General features: G+C 34.9%; 1 protein-coding gene across 1 annotated transcript in view; it reads left to right on the plus strand.

The window, feature by feature from the left end:
• Positions 1–17,500, plus strand: part of LOC144975205 (uncharacterized) — a 26,334-nt gene that overhangs the window by 3,176 nt on the left and 5,658 nt on the right. Inside the window, exons 2-3 of the mRNA XM_078919046.1 lie at positions 1,084–1,197; positions 2,778–2,855. Of these exons, the coding sequence (XP_078775172.1) occupies positions 1,084–1,197; positions 2,778–2,855 (192 nt within the window). The remainder of the gene's footprint in view (positions 1–1,083; positions 1,198–2,777; positions 2,856–17,500) is intronic.

Here is a 17,500-nt window from a genome sequence, read left to right on the forward strand (position 1 = left end):
ACCTAAAGTTCCTGATTTTGATCATGTTGACATAAAATTGCATTTTTTTATCTACATCGTGTTCATTACGACATAATACAGTTGAATACTGAATAAGTCAAACCCGCCGGACCAGAGAGATTGGTTGACTTTAAGCAAGAATGACTTTATCCATTATCAACGGAACACACTTAGATAAAGAACACGCGTTAATTTTAGGACCTTCAAGAGGTATTGACTTTAAGCATAAGTTGGCTTTAAGAATTTTGATTTTATGCGGATTCCACAGTTCTGGATTGACGAAATGGGGCCCAAATTGTCATAATATTATTAACAATTAATTTATGCGGTTATGTGGTCTAGTTGTATGACACTCGCTTTCGGATCGGAAGGTCCTGGGTTCGAGCCTCGCGCTCGGCGCATAGTTGAGTCCTTGAAAAAGACTCTTTACTTACATTCTCTCACCGTATTCAGGTGTAAAATGAGTACCTGGCCGTTAACAGCGTTGTCTTTGTCCGAAAAATTGTAATATCGCTTAATATGCGTTATGTCCCGTCCTACATGTTAAATGTTGTTGTTGACCAGGGACCCCTTGTAAACCCTTTGAGCACATTTAGTGGATATTGCGCCATATAAAAGCTCATTTAAACAAAAACAAAAAGAACACACATTCATTTTTAGGACCAACAAGAGGTATTGACTTTAAGCATAAGATGACTTTAAGAATTTTGATTTTATGCGGATTTCACTGTTTTCTGGATTGACGCGATGGGTTCTAATAGGATTCAATAGTCTGATGTCACGTCCGCCCAGCAACGAGCAGCTTTTTATTCTTCATGCTGGCTAGAATTGTTTTTCACATGTCATGTGATCAGAATGTATACTAGTCAAAACATGATCAGATTTAATAATGTTTTTCTCCTCTGGATACACTTTTAAGCTCGTCGGAGAAGTATTTCATAAGTGCGTCCGCCATTGTTCCGATAGTTTAGAACCAGTTACTAAGTTACTATGCGTCATTGCAAGGGAAGTGACGTCACGACTGTTGAATCCTATTGTCATAATATTATTAATAAACTGCATCTGTGGGGTATTTCCTTTCAGTTTCCATCAGGCTATTATGGCCACTACAGGAGTCGGGTACGTGTCGATTTCACCAACGAATACAGACAACTGGCAAGGCCTCAACCCCCAGACCGCTTCTTGCAACGATCTGTGGTAAGGGTCATAATATTATTATACATCTTTTATGTTTGTCTGTTTATATAACAATCAAGATGGCTAATGCGGCTATGTGGTCTTGTGGTATGACACTCGCTTTCGGATCGGAAGGTCCTGGGTTCGAGCCTCGCTCGGCGCATAGTTGAGTCCTTGGAAAAGGTTCTTTATTCACAATCTCTCACCGTACTCAGGTGTAAAATGAGTACCTGGCCTTTAACAGCGTTGTCTCCGTCCGAAAAATATGTAATATCGCCTAACAGGCGTCATGTCACGTTCTACATGTTACGTGCTGCTGTTGGCTAGGGACCCCTTGTAAAGCGCTTTGGGCACGTTCAGTGGATATTGCTCTATATAAAAGCTCAATTTAAAGCTCAGTCAGTCAAGACTTATGTGCTGGAGAAAATGTGTGTGTGTGTGTGTGTGTGCGCGCGTGTGTGTGTGTTTATGTGTATGTGTATGTGTAATTTATTATTAAATAAGGAAATAGATAAACCATCACGAAAATTTAGCCCATCGAGGCTTGAGACCAAAAATTCAAACATAATTGACAGCTGTTATCGTTGAGACCTCTATTGTGCCAAGTGAAGTTATTACGAATTTTATTGTTGTTGGTATTTTTCAGTTGAATAAGGTACATTCATTCTCTTAGATAAAACGTATAGGTATTGTTATGTATAGGCATTCAGCCTTTTATAGATTACCTTATCTCTATAATTAATCAATAGGGTAAAAGAAAATTTAAAAATTAAACATTTCCACATGTTAGTACATCTCCAGCTATGGACCGAGCCCTCAAACATAATACCGTGTTCTAAAGAGCCATGTTATTGTTGTCGATGAGATGAGACATGTGTTGCGCCGATTGAAAGTGTATGCCAAAAAGTGAATTTAGAGTTCCGATTGAATTAAATGATCGGCTAAATTGCATTTTAGTGTGTATTTTGTAGATTAAGAAAGTACATTTATCCAATAATACATATACGGTTAAACCAGATTTACATAATAATTTTCGTTTTACCCAGATAAATTATAAGGTTTGATGCAATGTGTCATTGGTAGTGAAATTAATTACGCATACTAAAAAAAAAAAACAAAAAAAAAAGTTTAAAAACCCCCCAAAATTACCAAAAAAAAAACAAAAAAAAAAAAATGGCGAAAAGAACGTATGCCATACGTACTTTTCGCCATTTGTTTTTTTTTTTTTTTCTTTTGGTATTTTTTGGGGTTTTTAAACTTTTTTTTTTTTTTTTTTTTTTTGGGGGGGGGGGGGGAGGCGGTCATGTTCTTATTACTTTCTTTAGGGTCCTGATAGCTCTCGTTTCACATCGAAAGGGACTAAGATCTTTCCCGGAGTGACGTCTTTCCTGACCCCCTGTCCACCCAGAAATAACTGGGTATGTTAGATCTGGAGGCTAGCGTCCTATTGAAAGGGTAGCAAGCCAGTGATTGTCCATTTCATGCTATGGAAACGGGGATAAACTCCTGCTTCGTGGGCCGAAATGTGCTGAAGAAGTTTCTTTCTCACTATCTTCTTATCTGTCTAATCACTAACCTTCCCCCCCCCCTTGCATTCTCAGCAACCAGCTGCCACACATCAATTTTCGATCCATGACAACCGCCATTCTTTCATGAACGATGCCTCATACTTTGCACAGGTCAGTATTAAGTATTTATCATCATCATCATCATCATCATCATCATCATCATCATCATCATCATCATCATCATCATCATCATCATCATCATCATCTTCGTCTTCTTCTTCTTCTTCTTCTTGTTCTTCTTGTTCTCCTCCTCCTCCTCCTCCTCCTCCTCCTCCTCCTCCTCCTCCTCCTCCTCCTCCTCCTCCTCTTAATCCTTTACTTCCACCCCCTCCTCCACCGTCTTGTCCTTCTCTCCTTGTCTTCCTCTCATTTATCTCATTTTTCTCTTCCTTTCTGTACCCTCTCTCTGTCCAGCCCTCCCTACACTTTGTTTTAAGATAATTTTAAAAGAAGCAACTGTATCTAAAGAAATAAGAGTCAATCGGCTAAAGCTTAAAAACCAACCCCCCCCCCCCCCCCAAAAAAAAAAAGAAAAAAAAAGAAAAAAGAAATAAACAAAAATAAATTTAAAGAAAAAACAAAACAACAGCAGCAACAACAAAATTAGAAAAAAAGACCCCAAAAAATAAACAAACTGTTCGAGTAAAATATATTCCTTATTTTCTTAGAGATGATAATATGGTCGCGAAAGTCAACAAGGCTACTACGAACAGGCACTCATTCATTTTTATTCTTATATAGACTACTTTATTGTGGAGATTGATATAGATCGAGACGAATCTTTTGAACCATCAACGTTAAAATCTATCCGGTAATAAAGCTTGTAGGTGCGATCAAATTATGAATCTGGCGAAAGGGTGGACAATAAATGGCGAACCCCAAGGTCAGGGTCCAATTAGCCAATTAGGGACCGATGATTACGCTCATGTAGATATTATTCTAAACAACCATTAATTTGCCTCAATGGATGATAGAATTTCCCTTATTTAATTTCTTAATAATGTTTGCAAATTACTCGTATATCAATCTGTAAAAATAATTTTTTTATAATTTTTAGATTTGGTGTTCTATTTATTTTGGTAAACAGAGTAAAAGAACCAGAGGAACACATAAAAACCATTATCTGTAACTCTCCACAGCTACATAATAAAAAAAGACTAAAGACAATTAAATGCCTGCGATTAACATCACTCACTTACACATTTTCTTTCTCTCTCTCTCTCTCTCTCTCTCTCTCTCTCTCTCTCTCTCTCTCTCTCTCTCTCTATCTATCTATCTATCTATCTATCTCTATCTATCTATCTGTCTATCTATCTATCTATCTATCTCTTTCTCCCTCTCTTATCTCTCTCTCTCTCTCTCTCTCTCTCTCTCTCTCTCTCACACACACATACACACACGCACACACAACTAGATTCACTGAGAATGTAAATGAACAGATTAAAAAAAATATTTGCGTGGGATGCCTTTCAACCGATATATTCAGAAGTTAGGGGGGGGGGGGGGGGGTGGAAGGATAGCGAGTGGGAATAATATCCATGCAATTATAATAAAGAAATCTCACGTATTCCGGATTATGAACCGATATGGACGGTTCTAGAGGTTTTCACGGATTTGTCGTGTCAATGAAATTACCCGTGCTTTTATTTTTCTCTGGTTTTGTTCGAAGTATTGAACACCATGCTATTTATACAGACCAGATAAGGGGCATTGCCGACACAAACTCCCCTTTTTGTTATTGCATGTTTATATCTATGTATATGTGTGTCTGTCTGTGTGTGTGTGTGTGTGTGTGTGTGTGAGAGAGAGAGAGAGAGAGAGAGTCTTGAGGAAGGGAGGTATATGCTGGGGAGGGGGGGGGAGGGGGGGGGGAGACGACGGGGTATTTGGGAACTACTTAAAAGGGGGTCTACCAATTCAAGTCTATTGACTGTTAGTTCCTTGATCTTGTGCCAAGGGCCAAGCTTTGGTGACATTTAATATCAATTGAATGGATTCGCTGTACAAACTATTTACTCGTGTTTTAATACAATCCCACAAATTAACATAATTTATTATCTCACCATTATACTGAGCTTTAGTAAAAAATAAAATAAAAGATAAAAAAATAAAAAAATAAATAAATAAATAAAAACATCAAAACCGTTATTTAATCATTTAAATTTCTTGTCCGAAATATTTTTTTTCAAAGGGACCAGTTAAAAACAAATTCCTCCTTTAATTAAAAACGGGGGTCCCGATAGCTCAGTTGGTAGAACACTCGCTTCACATGCAAAGGGATGGACCGTGATCGATCCCGGGTGAATTCGAGTTTGTTTTTTTTCTGACCCTCTATCAACCCAGCAGTGAATGGGTAGCTGAGACTGTTAGATTTGGCGGAAAGTACTTTGCGATAGACTGCCGTAATATCCAAAGGATAGCATGCAATTGCTATTGCCCGTTTCACGCTATAGAAACCGGGATAAACTCCGACTCATTAGGCCGAATGGTTCTGAATGACTGTTTTTATTGTATTTACTTAAATTAAAAATAGAACCAAAAAAAAAAAAAAGATAATAATAACAAAACAAACAAAAACAAAACAAAAACAAACATCCCTACAGCAATAACCGCCTGAAATATTATAATGAATTGATTAATAAATTAATGTAAATACATTTTATGTTTTATGTGAAAAGAGAATAATAATATAGATTTTTATTAACCCTTGGAGAAATGGAGACAAAAAAAAAATAAAAAAAATAAATAAAAATAAAATGAAATAAAATAATGACAATAAAATTTAATCGATTTTGCCGTGGTTCGAGATTGGATCTCGCTCAATTTGTTGCTTTTTATTTTCCTTTCATTATTGACTATTTGCTTCCTTCAAACAAAACCACAAGGGGAATGTCTCAGCATATTTATTCCACTGCCCCTTCGTTTATTATACTGCTCTACTATATTATAGCAAAGCAGTATAATACATTGTTTCACGTTGTAGCGACCGTGTCACTCAACGTAAGGCAAAACGGGGCCCCGTGGTGAGAGTGTGTCGAATTCACGACGGGTTCCGATCGAACATATTATTGTATTGATTGATTTTGAGAAGGGCACGAAGATTGAAAGGCGGTGAACGGTGAATTATAAGGAAAGGGGCAGCCCTTGACACTATTATTATTATTATTAATATTATTATTATTATTATTATTATTATATTATTATTTATTATTATTATTATTATTATTATTATTATTATTATTATTATTATTATTATTATTATTATTATTATTATATTATTATTATTATATATTATATTATTATTATTATTATTATTATTATTATTATTATTATTATTATTATTATATTATTATTATTATTATTATTATTATTATTATTATTATTATTGTGAGGAGAATCTCTGGCTTGCTTAGCCTTTGACACAACGGATTATAGGTTTATTATGATCTTGTCCTGCAAGGAAAGGGTCGATGCGACAACCGGGCCATTGCTTTATTAACCTAAGCATTTATCATAGATTTGACAGGGTGCCTGTCTACGGGCTTTTACTACAGGGATTCTACTTCAATGGTCATTGAACACCATTCACCGATACGCCCGCTGCTCTATGTTTAATATGATTTAAAAAGTCGCCACGGAGACGACCGATTGTATTTTTTTCTTTTAAAAAAAAAAATTATTTCATTTTTTTTTTTGGCGGGGGTGGGTGGGTGGGGGGTGGGGGGGGGGGATTGGTTTGCATTGTTTTTTTCTTTTCTTTCTTTTTTTTTTTGCTTTTTTGGGAGGATGGTTGTTGTTTTGCCGTTTTGTGTGGCTGTTGTGTTGTTTTTGTTTGTTTGTGTTTTGTTACTTTTTGTTTTGGGGTTTGCTTTATTTATTTATTTATTTTTTAAAATTCTGGCCGGGGGGGGGGGGGGATTTTTTTTCTTCTTTTTTTATTTGGTTATTACTTTGGTCGTTTTACTTTACTTTTTTTTCTTTTTCTTTGTTCCTTCTTTTTTATGTTTGTTCATACACTTCTTTTTACACTATCTATAGCCCCGTACCTACTCACTATCACTTTAGTCGAGTAAGTTAATTCAGCAACGTGCCTTCCAAAGGAATACAACACTGGCGTCATAGTTTTGTATTTGTTATCGCCTATCCGACCACTATTAGTGACTAGTTAACACACTTTATCAAAAGTCTAGGTATGGCACCAATAATAGTTATCCATACTATAGATAGAAATCTAAACTGCCTTTGAAGTGGTGCGTATAGAACCAGGCTATTATCACTGTCTTGGTAACTAAAATATAAGATAATCTTGACAACCTATTTTAGTTTCTAATTTTTCCTTAACATTAACCTTGTTCCTCTCAGCGCCAGAGGCGCATTAGGCCTGGACAATTTCCCTCCATTTGCTCTGGTCCCTGCATGCTGTTGCATTTTTGGCATAATATGTGGCATCATTTGGCATTTTTGTTATAATTTGTGGCATAATTTGGCTTTTTATGCATAATTTTGGCATAATTTGGGATGAAAAATGGCATTTTTCCGCGGGGACATATATGCCCACTACATCATTTCTTTCCATCTCCACCATTATTCTGCGCCATGTTGTTTTGGGGCGTCACTTTCTCTTCTTCCTCCTAGTATACATCCCATCACTATATAAAAATCAGACCCATTTTCCTTTCTCAATACATGTCCAATCTGGTTCCATCTCTTCCTCTTTACCATTGCACTTGACCCTCACCGTTCCTGGTAACTTTTCACGTGCGTTTTTTCCCCCTCTCTCTCGTACTCCAAAGGCAAACAATCCAAATCCAGAACTTGTTCATTCGATTATTATGGCTTTGTCATTCTGACATTAAGTCAGCCATGATCGATTATCTGTCATTGAGAAATCGGAGACAACATTGGTTGGTACCTTGAATGATTTTCTTAAAATGGTATTAACGGAACAGTTGTGGAAAGGCCCTTGGCGTTCATTGCGTGTATCGTTGAACCACGCTTTAAATCTCAGTCATATTAATTTATTAAGGCGGTTGGGATATAATGTATTGAAAATGCCTGCACCAAGGATACAATGCCGAGGATATAATAGTATATGACCCATCGTTTCAAATTGGTATTCTGTCGGGATGAACAATACCCCGAAACTTGAATTAACAAAAAAATACGATAAGATAATGAAAAAAAAACAACTTTGAGTGTTTTGAAATGCAAGAAATAGCTGAGTTTTTTTGCCACATTGATGAAGAGAAACTAACGCCATGTTTCATATTTCAGTTTATGAATTGAATTTCCAGCTCCTTGTACATCCCGACAAGACGGTGGGTCGGATATTTTCATTAAATATACTGCACATGTCTACTGACATTGCTGTCCATCAGAATTCTAGTCTCTGAACATGCTTCACGCCGCCGTCAAAACACATTAAACATTGTCGAAGCTTGTAACGATACATTTGATAGATTTGGATCAATATTGATAATATTTTTGTTACGACAGTTACCAGGGGTTGTATGTAATTACACTTTAATGAGCTATTGGACCAAAGTGTGTACACATAGCTGTAGTGCTTGCTTCCAAGTTCCACTGACTAAGGTGGCGTTTGCTTAGCACCGTCGTTGTAATAACCTAAGTAATCAGTGGGCTAGCGATAATATCCTGTCGCCAGAGTGCGGTCAAACAGAGTGCACTGTGGACCCCTCTGTCGTACTTTAAATTTTTTTTTTAATAAACCAAAACGTTTATCAAATTTTGGCCAGAAAATTCGTCCTTCTCATATCGACCGATTGAAATGACCCTCATCTTGTTAAAAACTCTCAATGCCTTGGACTTCATTCATTTAAGTCCCAGTAGATGGTCATTCTAACCGTTCGATAATATTTGAAGGACAAGTTTTATGGCCAAATTTTTTTTAAAAACCTATTTTATTCAGATAGAGCACGGGGGACTATGTCAATCAATCATTGCGTCTCTTCCACTATACTTACTCAGTCAGTTATTCCAGACTTTAAAAGTCACTGACTTCTTTCATATTACTTTGAGTGCACCGCAGTAAAGGAGATACTAAATCAACGTGTATCTGTCGTATGTACATATACTAGTGCACAGTGAAAAAACAAACAAACAAACAACGTATCAACACTAGAAACTGAATTTAAAAAAAAACAAAAAAAAAAAAAAAAAAAAAAAAAAAAAAAAAAAACAAACAAGCAAGCAGACAAATTAATAAGTACATGTTACAGAATAGTTTTTGATTTGTTTTCGAAGGATTTCTTATCACCTTTTTTTATTTTCTAACTTACCTTTTCAACTTTATCAAATAAATCGGGACTAAGTTCACGTCGTTCTGTGTCAGTTGACTCGTAGTTAAAGAACCAGAGCAGAGGCTAAAATATTATAATAATTGTAAAGCGCTTAGATCACGTTTAGTTAATATTGCTCTATATAAATGCTCAAGTATGTTCAAGTATAAATACATGGCAAGTTAAATATTGTTCATCGATTTAATAAATAATAATAATAATAATAATAATAATAATAATAATAATAATAATAATAATAATAATAATAATAATAATAATAATAATAATAAAATACTAATTCCCTTTATCATCCCATAGGGGAATTTTGTCTCTACTGTCTATTCCAAGGGAAGACTGGAATAACCCAGGCGTCAGCCAGAGTGCAGCCCCGCAAATTGAGCTAGGGCGAGATGACTTGCACAAGGCTACACAGTGCAGTGGCGGGTGATCGAACTCGGTACCTTTCGGGTACGAAGCAAAGACCGTACCGCTGAGTCATAATCAATCATAAAATGCGCTGATTACTTGCCCTCGATAATTAGAAGAGTGAATTTGTTGTTGTTTTTATTTATTTTTTGTTTTGTTTTTGTTGTTGTTGTTGTTGTTGTTGTTTTTGTTTTGTTTTTAACTGCGGGATGCATATGGCTAAAATTAATCGGATTCATTCGTAATTGGGGCTTAGATTGCGATCGAGTAGAATTCGCATATGCAAAGATGGTGTAAACTGATCTTTTCAAAAACATATATCTCACTCATTGACACCTGTGCCAAAGTAAATGAGATAACGTTGATAGCTTCTCTGTTCTCGGTGAGACACTTTGAGACTTGATTAATGTGAACTAGCGCCCATTGTCACCAGTCTTGTCACTGTTCATCCTGGCTATTACCTTTTTTTCAAGTTGTATAAATAAGACATTTTAAAAAAAGCGACACTTTCCTGTCTCCTTTACGGGGCGAATATTATTATCATAATGCTTAATCAGGCCATGATCATAATGATGAGCTTTTATATAGCGCAATATCCACTAAACGTGCTCAAAGCCCTTTACAATGGGTCCCTGGCCAACAGCAACACTTAACACGTAGGACGAGACAAAACGCCTGTTAGGCGATATTACAATTTTTCAGACAGACAACGCTGTTAACGGTCAGGTACTCATTTTACACCTGAGTACGGTGAGAGACTTTGAGTAAAGAGTCTTTTCCAATGACTCAAATATGCGCCGAGCGAGGCTCGAACCCAGAACCTTCCGATCCCAAAGCGAGTGTCATACCACTAGACCACATAGCCACACATCTTTTCCTTCTTTGAACACGGAGTCCCGATATCTCGATTTGTAGATCACTTGCTTCACACGCAAAGATACGGAGATCGATCCCTGGTGAGCCCCCCCCCCCCCGACCCCGTGTCCACCCAGCAGTGATTGGGTAGCTGGGTCTGTTGTATATGGCGATAGTCTAGCATCCTATCGAAGGGGTAGCAAGCAGTTATTGCTAATGTCCGTTTCACGCTATAGAAACCGGGTTAAACTCCGGTTCTGCGGGCCTAACAACTCATAAAGACTGCCCGTCGTTTTCACTGGACGGATAATACTATCGTTATGCTTGAACAAGCCATGATCAACTTTACCTCGTTTGAACACGGCCTGAATGGTACTCGTGGAGTCTAGAAGGTCCATATGGTCAAGGCGGGTGTTATTAGACTTAATAACGGGGATAACGGGCCTTTAATAGGATTTTTGGTCGTTCCACCTCCCCTGAAATTAGCGACATGTTCAATGAAGTGTGGCTGATTCAGGCAGTTTCTTTTGTTCCAACTCGTGTGTCGGTGTAGAAGGGCAAAAACTGCCGTACTCTGGAAATGCGCTTATTTGAAAATAACTTGGCCAGAAAACTCGTCTTTCAAATATCGGGCGATTTAAATGACCCTCATCTTGTCGAAATCTCTCAAACCTGGAACTTCGCGAAGTCCCAGGTTTGAGAGTTTTCGCCAAGATGAGGGTCATTTAAATCGATCGATATGTAAGAGAGTTAGCTTATAGCAAGTGGGTTTAATGAGTTCACAGTGCTTGTATATCAGTTAAACTTGGTCATTATATTGAGTAGTCTAGGACAGTTTTACGTTCCAAAGTTAAAGGATTGGTCATTATATTGAGTACTAGAAAATTACTTTCTTTGATCGGTGTTACTTGGTTATTGGGGATAATAGCATCAAATTATAGTTGGAATTTATTATTTGGGCGTACAGATTATTTGGGCGTACTGAACTAACGTTTACCAAAAGTAATATTATATCATAAAAGGCGGGGTTTAACACCAATATGTAGGAATTGACGTTTCAGGTTTGATTATGATTTGGTCTTACTCTTAGGGGTTGGATTATAGACTGACAGGGAACTGTCAAAACTGCTAGGGGGCGTGGAAACAATGGAACTATGGGTAAAATTTTGATAGGGATAAAAGAGGATGTTTCGAGGAAAACGGAGGATTCAACTTGACCATGAGCTGCACACTTTAAACCTTTTGTGCTCACCATCATTTATTTGCTTTTACGAACTTAGAAATATTCCACGTATATTGAAAATGGTTACTTAGGCAAACTGACTTTACATGTGGACTGATTTTACGGATTTGGAATTTATGAAACTGATCGAATTATGACAATGCTATTTGATTTGGATTTGGAATTTATCACAAACAAATAAACTGTAAGAAATGAAACTTGGAATCTGGACTTTTATTTGAATGTTTTGGTGTTGTGCATTCAATTATCATCACCGGCCCTTGAACTCTTTCGTCATTATTAACATCTACAACACAACGCAAAGGATAATACTACCATCTATCAAAAACACCACTATACGATCACAAGCCATTACATATGTGTGCAACTACGCAACATTATGCATCTTATTTGGTGCCGTGACCAGGATTCTTATATATCTTTATTTGGAGCCGTGATACCATGATGTAAAGATGCTATTTTTCCGGACCATGGATTCACAAGAAATGTACATTGTTGCGGTGTTAACATCTATTGCAGTTTTTGTGAGACTCGAAATTTGAAGTGAAAAAAATTGTGAACAGATAGCTATTATGTTTATTTGGAAAAGAAAATGAATATCAATTTTGAAGGTGAAGTAGTATAATTATTTTGCACTGAAATATGAACAAAAATAATTTGAAATTATAGATGATTCCTAAAATTTTGACAAAAGACGATATTAAAAAAATAAACGAAATAATATTGAAAATAAGAACTATAGATAAAAAGGAAATTAAAAAAATATAAGGCAATATATTATATTTAGAAACTAAAAACAATATATTACAGAACGGCAAAATAATAATAATAATAATAATAATAATGATAATAATAATAATAATAATAATAATAATAATAATAATAATAATAATAATAATAATAATAATAATAATAATAATAATAATAATAATAACATCCCATTGATGCTAAACGTATTTTATTTAATTAAAAATAAGAGAGGGAGAGATGAAAATGAAAATTGCAGTATTTAAGTGAAGATTTTAGTGCGTTTTATTTTTCAAAATAAATGAAAATGCGTTTACTTAGAATCAAGCGTTTCGGAATAGATCTTCGAATATTATTTTGTACCGTTAATGGCAATGTTTTGTTAATATCAGTAACAAAGATGTGTCGATTTTTATTTCAATGTTTTTATGTTACTGTTGGAATTACATTGACAGTTGGTCATTCTTTAATGTTGTTACGTTTTATTTTCTGTCAAAATGACTCAAGACGACGATGGCAATAACAACACGTAAATTATAAGTTTTGATAATTGAAAAATGTCTTATGGTATTTATTGTCATATTACAACATCATTGATTATATTTTTCTCCCGTCGGTAGGGATGAATTGGTAGGTTGATATTGACTCTTTGAGATTCATGGGTTCATGGCAAAGAGCAAAGTTTTATATCTGTTTGTTTTCTTGGTAATAAATGTGTGGTTAACGCAGCCAAGTAATCGACAACAGAGCTAATTTTATATTTGTAATGAGATATGGCGTTATAATAGATTACATAAGACATTTGGATTTTATCACCGAAAATTAAGTTGAAATGATTTATGCGGAATATGAGTCAATCGTTGTTTTGTTTAGTTTTGTTTTGAAACGCGTTTCATCGTGATTTTTAAAAGGAGACATATTCTCATAATAACGGAATAACGGACTTTTGGTTTAAAGTCGGAGAACAAATAAAATGACGGAGTATTAATTATTATGAAAGACTGATGTCTTGTAATGGGAGTTAAAATGTTATTACGGAAGAATAACAAAATATTGAAAATGCATTATCATGTCATGTGAGCTGATAATATTTGTGACACAAGTGGTTAACTTGTTAAGAATCAGCGAATTATAAGTAACCCATACGGTAAAATGCTGTAAATGCATATTGGGTAAATAAGCGCAGTGATGTAAGACGCGGTAATTAAAGTGCACACGATTTAAATTAGGAGACGCAGGAATGAGGCGTTCGGGAATATTTTATTTTGCGTTTGATTAAAGCGCATGGTTTAACATTATGAAATGATGCAGAAGGCGGAGAATTTTTATAAATACGATGCGCGTGGTTAAAGCGCACACAATTATCAATGCTATATTAAGAGGCGCGAGATAACGTCGCAATGAGTTATATGAATATTTTTATAAGCCGAGGGCAAAGGCGCGAAACATTGAATTTTTATTGACCAGAGTGTATATCGTTTCTGCAAATATTTTGATTATCATATTTTTCTCCTATAGATTCGCTGTTGTAATTGTAATCAATATTTACTGCGTGGTTTGAATTTAACATTTATATCATAAAGTGTGTAACTGAGTTGAAGAAGAAGTTATGTTCAATTGTCAAATCTTAAGTGTGCAATCAATCGGCAATCAGTTGAAATGGTAGGAAGTGCTACGATAACATAAACAAAATCATATTTCATTAAATTAGGGATTTTCTAAGGGGAATAATTCGAGTTAATCAAAGGCAGAAGTAGTGTTTGCACTAAAACATGATACAGTCATCACGAAAGAGGACACTTGCAACCATCAGTCATAACGGGAACGCTGATGACAACGACAGAGGCAACTCAAACACAGCCACAACAGAGGTCTGGAAATGTCTTAATCCCTTTGGTCTATCCACGGATACCTTGAAATGGAGTAACAATCTCGACAACCACTACGTCATTGATACGTCCAGAATCAACACAATCTACAGACTACAAACTACACAGCAACCTCAATTACATCGTATCTTTCAACTTATACAAACTTGACAGAATTCATAAAATAATATCTGTATCAACACAGATTTCTTCCATGAACCTTTTTATATTTACATTCTTTATTGAACAACTGGATTACTTGTATTTACTTCTACAACAACAATACCCAACGATGTACGATGTCAATAATTACATAAACGTTCAAGATACGATTGTTTTTACAAAAATGATGTCCAATTGTGAACAATACTACTTCCTTCATATGCAGTGGTGAGCGTATTCAAATTTAAACTTATGTCAATATACAAGTGTGCAGCACCCATATCTACAACTTATAAACATTGAATATTATAATAACGCCTGTCTTAGTATCATTGTAAAAGATAAAGGCTATATATGTATATAAGACAATGCAGGAAAAGTATCGCAAAACGCCACATGAGCGATTTCCTTGGATTCATTATCGTATGATATTCAACAACCTGCGTTCAAATAACGAAAATATTGTTGACCTTATTCGACCCTACTACATACACTACTAGACTACGTTATTATTACATCATCTACCTGGTGTGTGGACTCACATCACCCACCGGAACTCTGCAAGATTACATAATCTACCTGGTGTTTGGACTCACGTCACCCACGGGTACTCTACAGATTACATCATCTACCTGGTGTGTACTCACATGCCACCTCATCAAAACTCGATCAACAAACACGAACAATTACAACACACGACCTCTGTCGACTACTACACACGAACTCTTTGTCAACACATGGCTGAGTTCACAACTTTCTTTTGACTTGCTGGATAAGTCAAACTTCATTTAAATTCAAGATCTCGCACACAGTTAATCTTGAATTTTTACAATTTCATCTACAATGAGACTTAACGTATACACAAGACAACCACAAATATCAACGAGGAGAATCGACCCAGATGCCGGAGATGAATGGATTACAGCGACGTCACAAGACCAAGAAACAACCCAACAGGTTAAGCATACGTTTGCTACCTGTAGAGTCTTTTTTCGTCCCAAATTCAAAAGACTCGAACAAATACAACACACTAATTACAAAAGTTGGTCACTTTAGTAACAGCCCACAATCACATACTGTGTTAGATTTTACTTATTTAGTTATTTACACTGTACTAAATATGAATAAGTCGGACAGACTAATGACTGATTATTTACTAAACACTAAATATGTGATGTGAACAAGTCGGACAGACTAATGTCTGATTATTTATTAAACACTAAATATTTGAATGTGAAGACATTATGGTGATAATTCGAAGACATTTACAGAGGAAAAAGTTTTTAATTAATTAACAATAATTAAATTGAATTTATGACACTTGGGCTATTCAGTGACCACAACACACACAACAATGCAACACGTAGACTAGATACAATCACCTCAACTCTTATAGTTGATATATTTTTTTCATTACATGAAAACTCATTCTAAATGGAGACAATGACTTAATTAACAATTACTGACAATTTTTACAGGATGACCATTCTCAAAACGAACGGATTACTGAGAAATGTGACCTCTGATGGATGACCTCAAAGAACAATTTGATATCAATGTAGTTGTAAACTACACCCTGATGACTTAAAAAGCTTTAAAAATTGAACCATCAACAATGAACAATGAATGATAATAACTTCAACTTGAATTTTAAAATGATGATAATGCTATTATTATGATTTATTTTTAAATATTTTTTTATTACTAATTGAAATGTAATCCTTCGTATATGGATCTAGATGTCTATAATATATTATTTGTACCACATATTATAAGTAGGAATTAATGTAATAATGTTGTTTAAATGGAATCATACAATATAAGGGAATATACAAGGTACTGGTTTTGATATGTCAGTAAATGAGTAGACATACATGGAAGCTGAGATTATCACCCATGTCGTAAAGAGTTAAATTTGAGATTGAATAAGACAACGTGAGTATATCACAAATGGAATTTGAACCATCCTTTTTCACGCAATACTATTTATGTGTGATGGGATATGACGAGAATTAAACACTTTTATTGCTATGAAGATGGAATTTAAGGTGAAAAGATAATTTTTCTTTGAACTTTTAATTAATTGATATCTTACTGTCAATGTTGTAATGCCTTAAAAAGTATAATCGATAAATATATAAATGTTTAATCAACTTTCGTGTTGGTAAATTTAAATTTTAATCACTTTTAAATGATAGATACCTTACTGTTGATGTTGTAATTTGAAAGAAAAAAAAATCTATAATCGATATATATATCTATTTAGATGTTGTAATCAAATTTGATGTTTGTGAATTTATCAATGTTGTAATACTATAAAACCTATAATTGATATATATGAATGTTGTAATCAACTTTGGTGTTTTTGAATTTAAAGTTTAAAGTTTTTAAATATTTAACTGGTATAAGTATTATCATTTTAACATTTATTTATTACATTTTAGTTGGACATTACATATATATTTAATCTCTCACTGTAATTTTTTTGAATTGAAATTGTTTTAAAGTCAATTTAAATTCTAAGAAAGGGGCGTATGTAAGAGAGTTAGCTTATAGCAAGTGGGTTTAATGAGTTCACAGTGCTTGTATATCAGTTAAACTTGGTCATTATATTGAGTAGTCTAGGACAGTTTTACGTTCCAAAGTTAAAGGATTGGTCATTATATTGAGTACTAGAAAATTACTTTCTTTGATCGGTGTTACTTGGTTATTGGGGATAATAGCATCAAATTATAGTTGGAATTTATTATTTGGGCGTACAGATTATTTGGGCGTACTGAACTAACGTTTACCAAAAGTAATATTATATCATAAAAGGCGGGGTTTAACACCAATATGTAGGAATTGACGTTTCAGGTTTGATTATGATTTGGTCTTACTCTTAGGGGTTGGATTATAGACTGACAGGGAACTGTCAAAACTGCTAGGGGGCGTGGAAACAATGGAACTATGGGTAAAATTTTGATAGGGATAAAAGAGGATGTTTCGAGGAAAACGGGAGGATTCAACTTGACCATGAGCTGCACACTTTAAACCTTTTGTGCTCACCATCATTTATTTGCTTTTACGAACTTAGAAATATTCCACGTATATTGAAAATGGTTACTTAGGCAAACTGACTTTACATGTGGACTGATTTTACGGATTTGGAATTTA

This window comes from Berghia stephanieae, chromosome 6 (genome assembly GCF_034508935.2).
Source record: "Berghia stephanieae isolate SIO BIC M18660-M18661 chromosome 6, UCSD_Bste_1.3, whole genome shotgun sequence".
Classification (NCBI taxonomy): domain Eukaryota; kingdom Metazoa; phylum Mollusca; class Gastropoda; order Nudibranchia; family Aeolidiidae; genus Berghia; species Berghia stephanieae.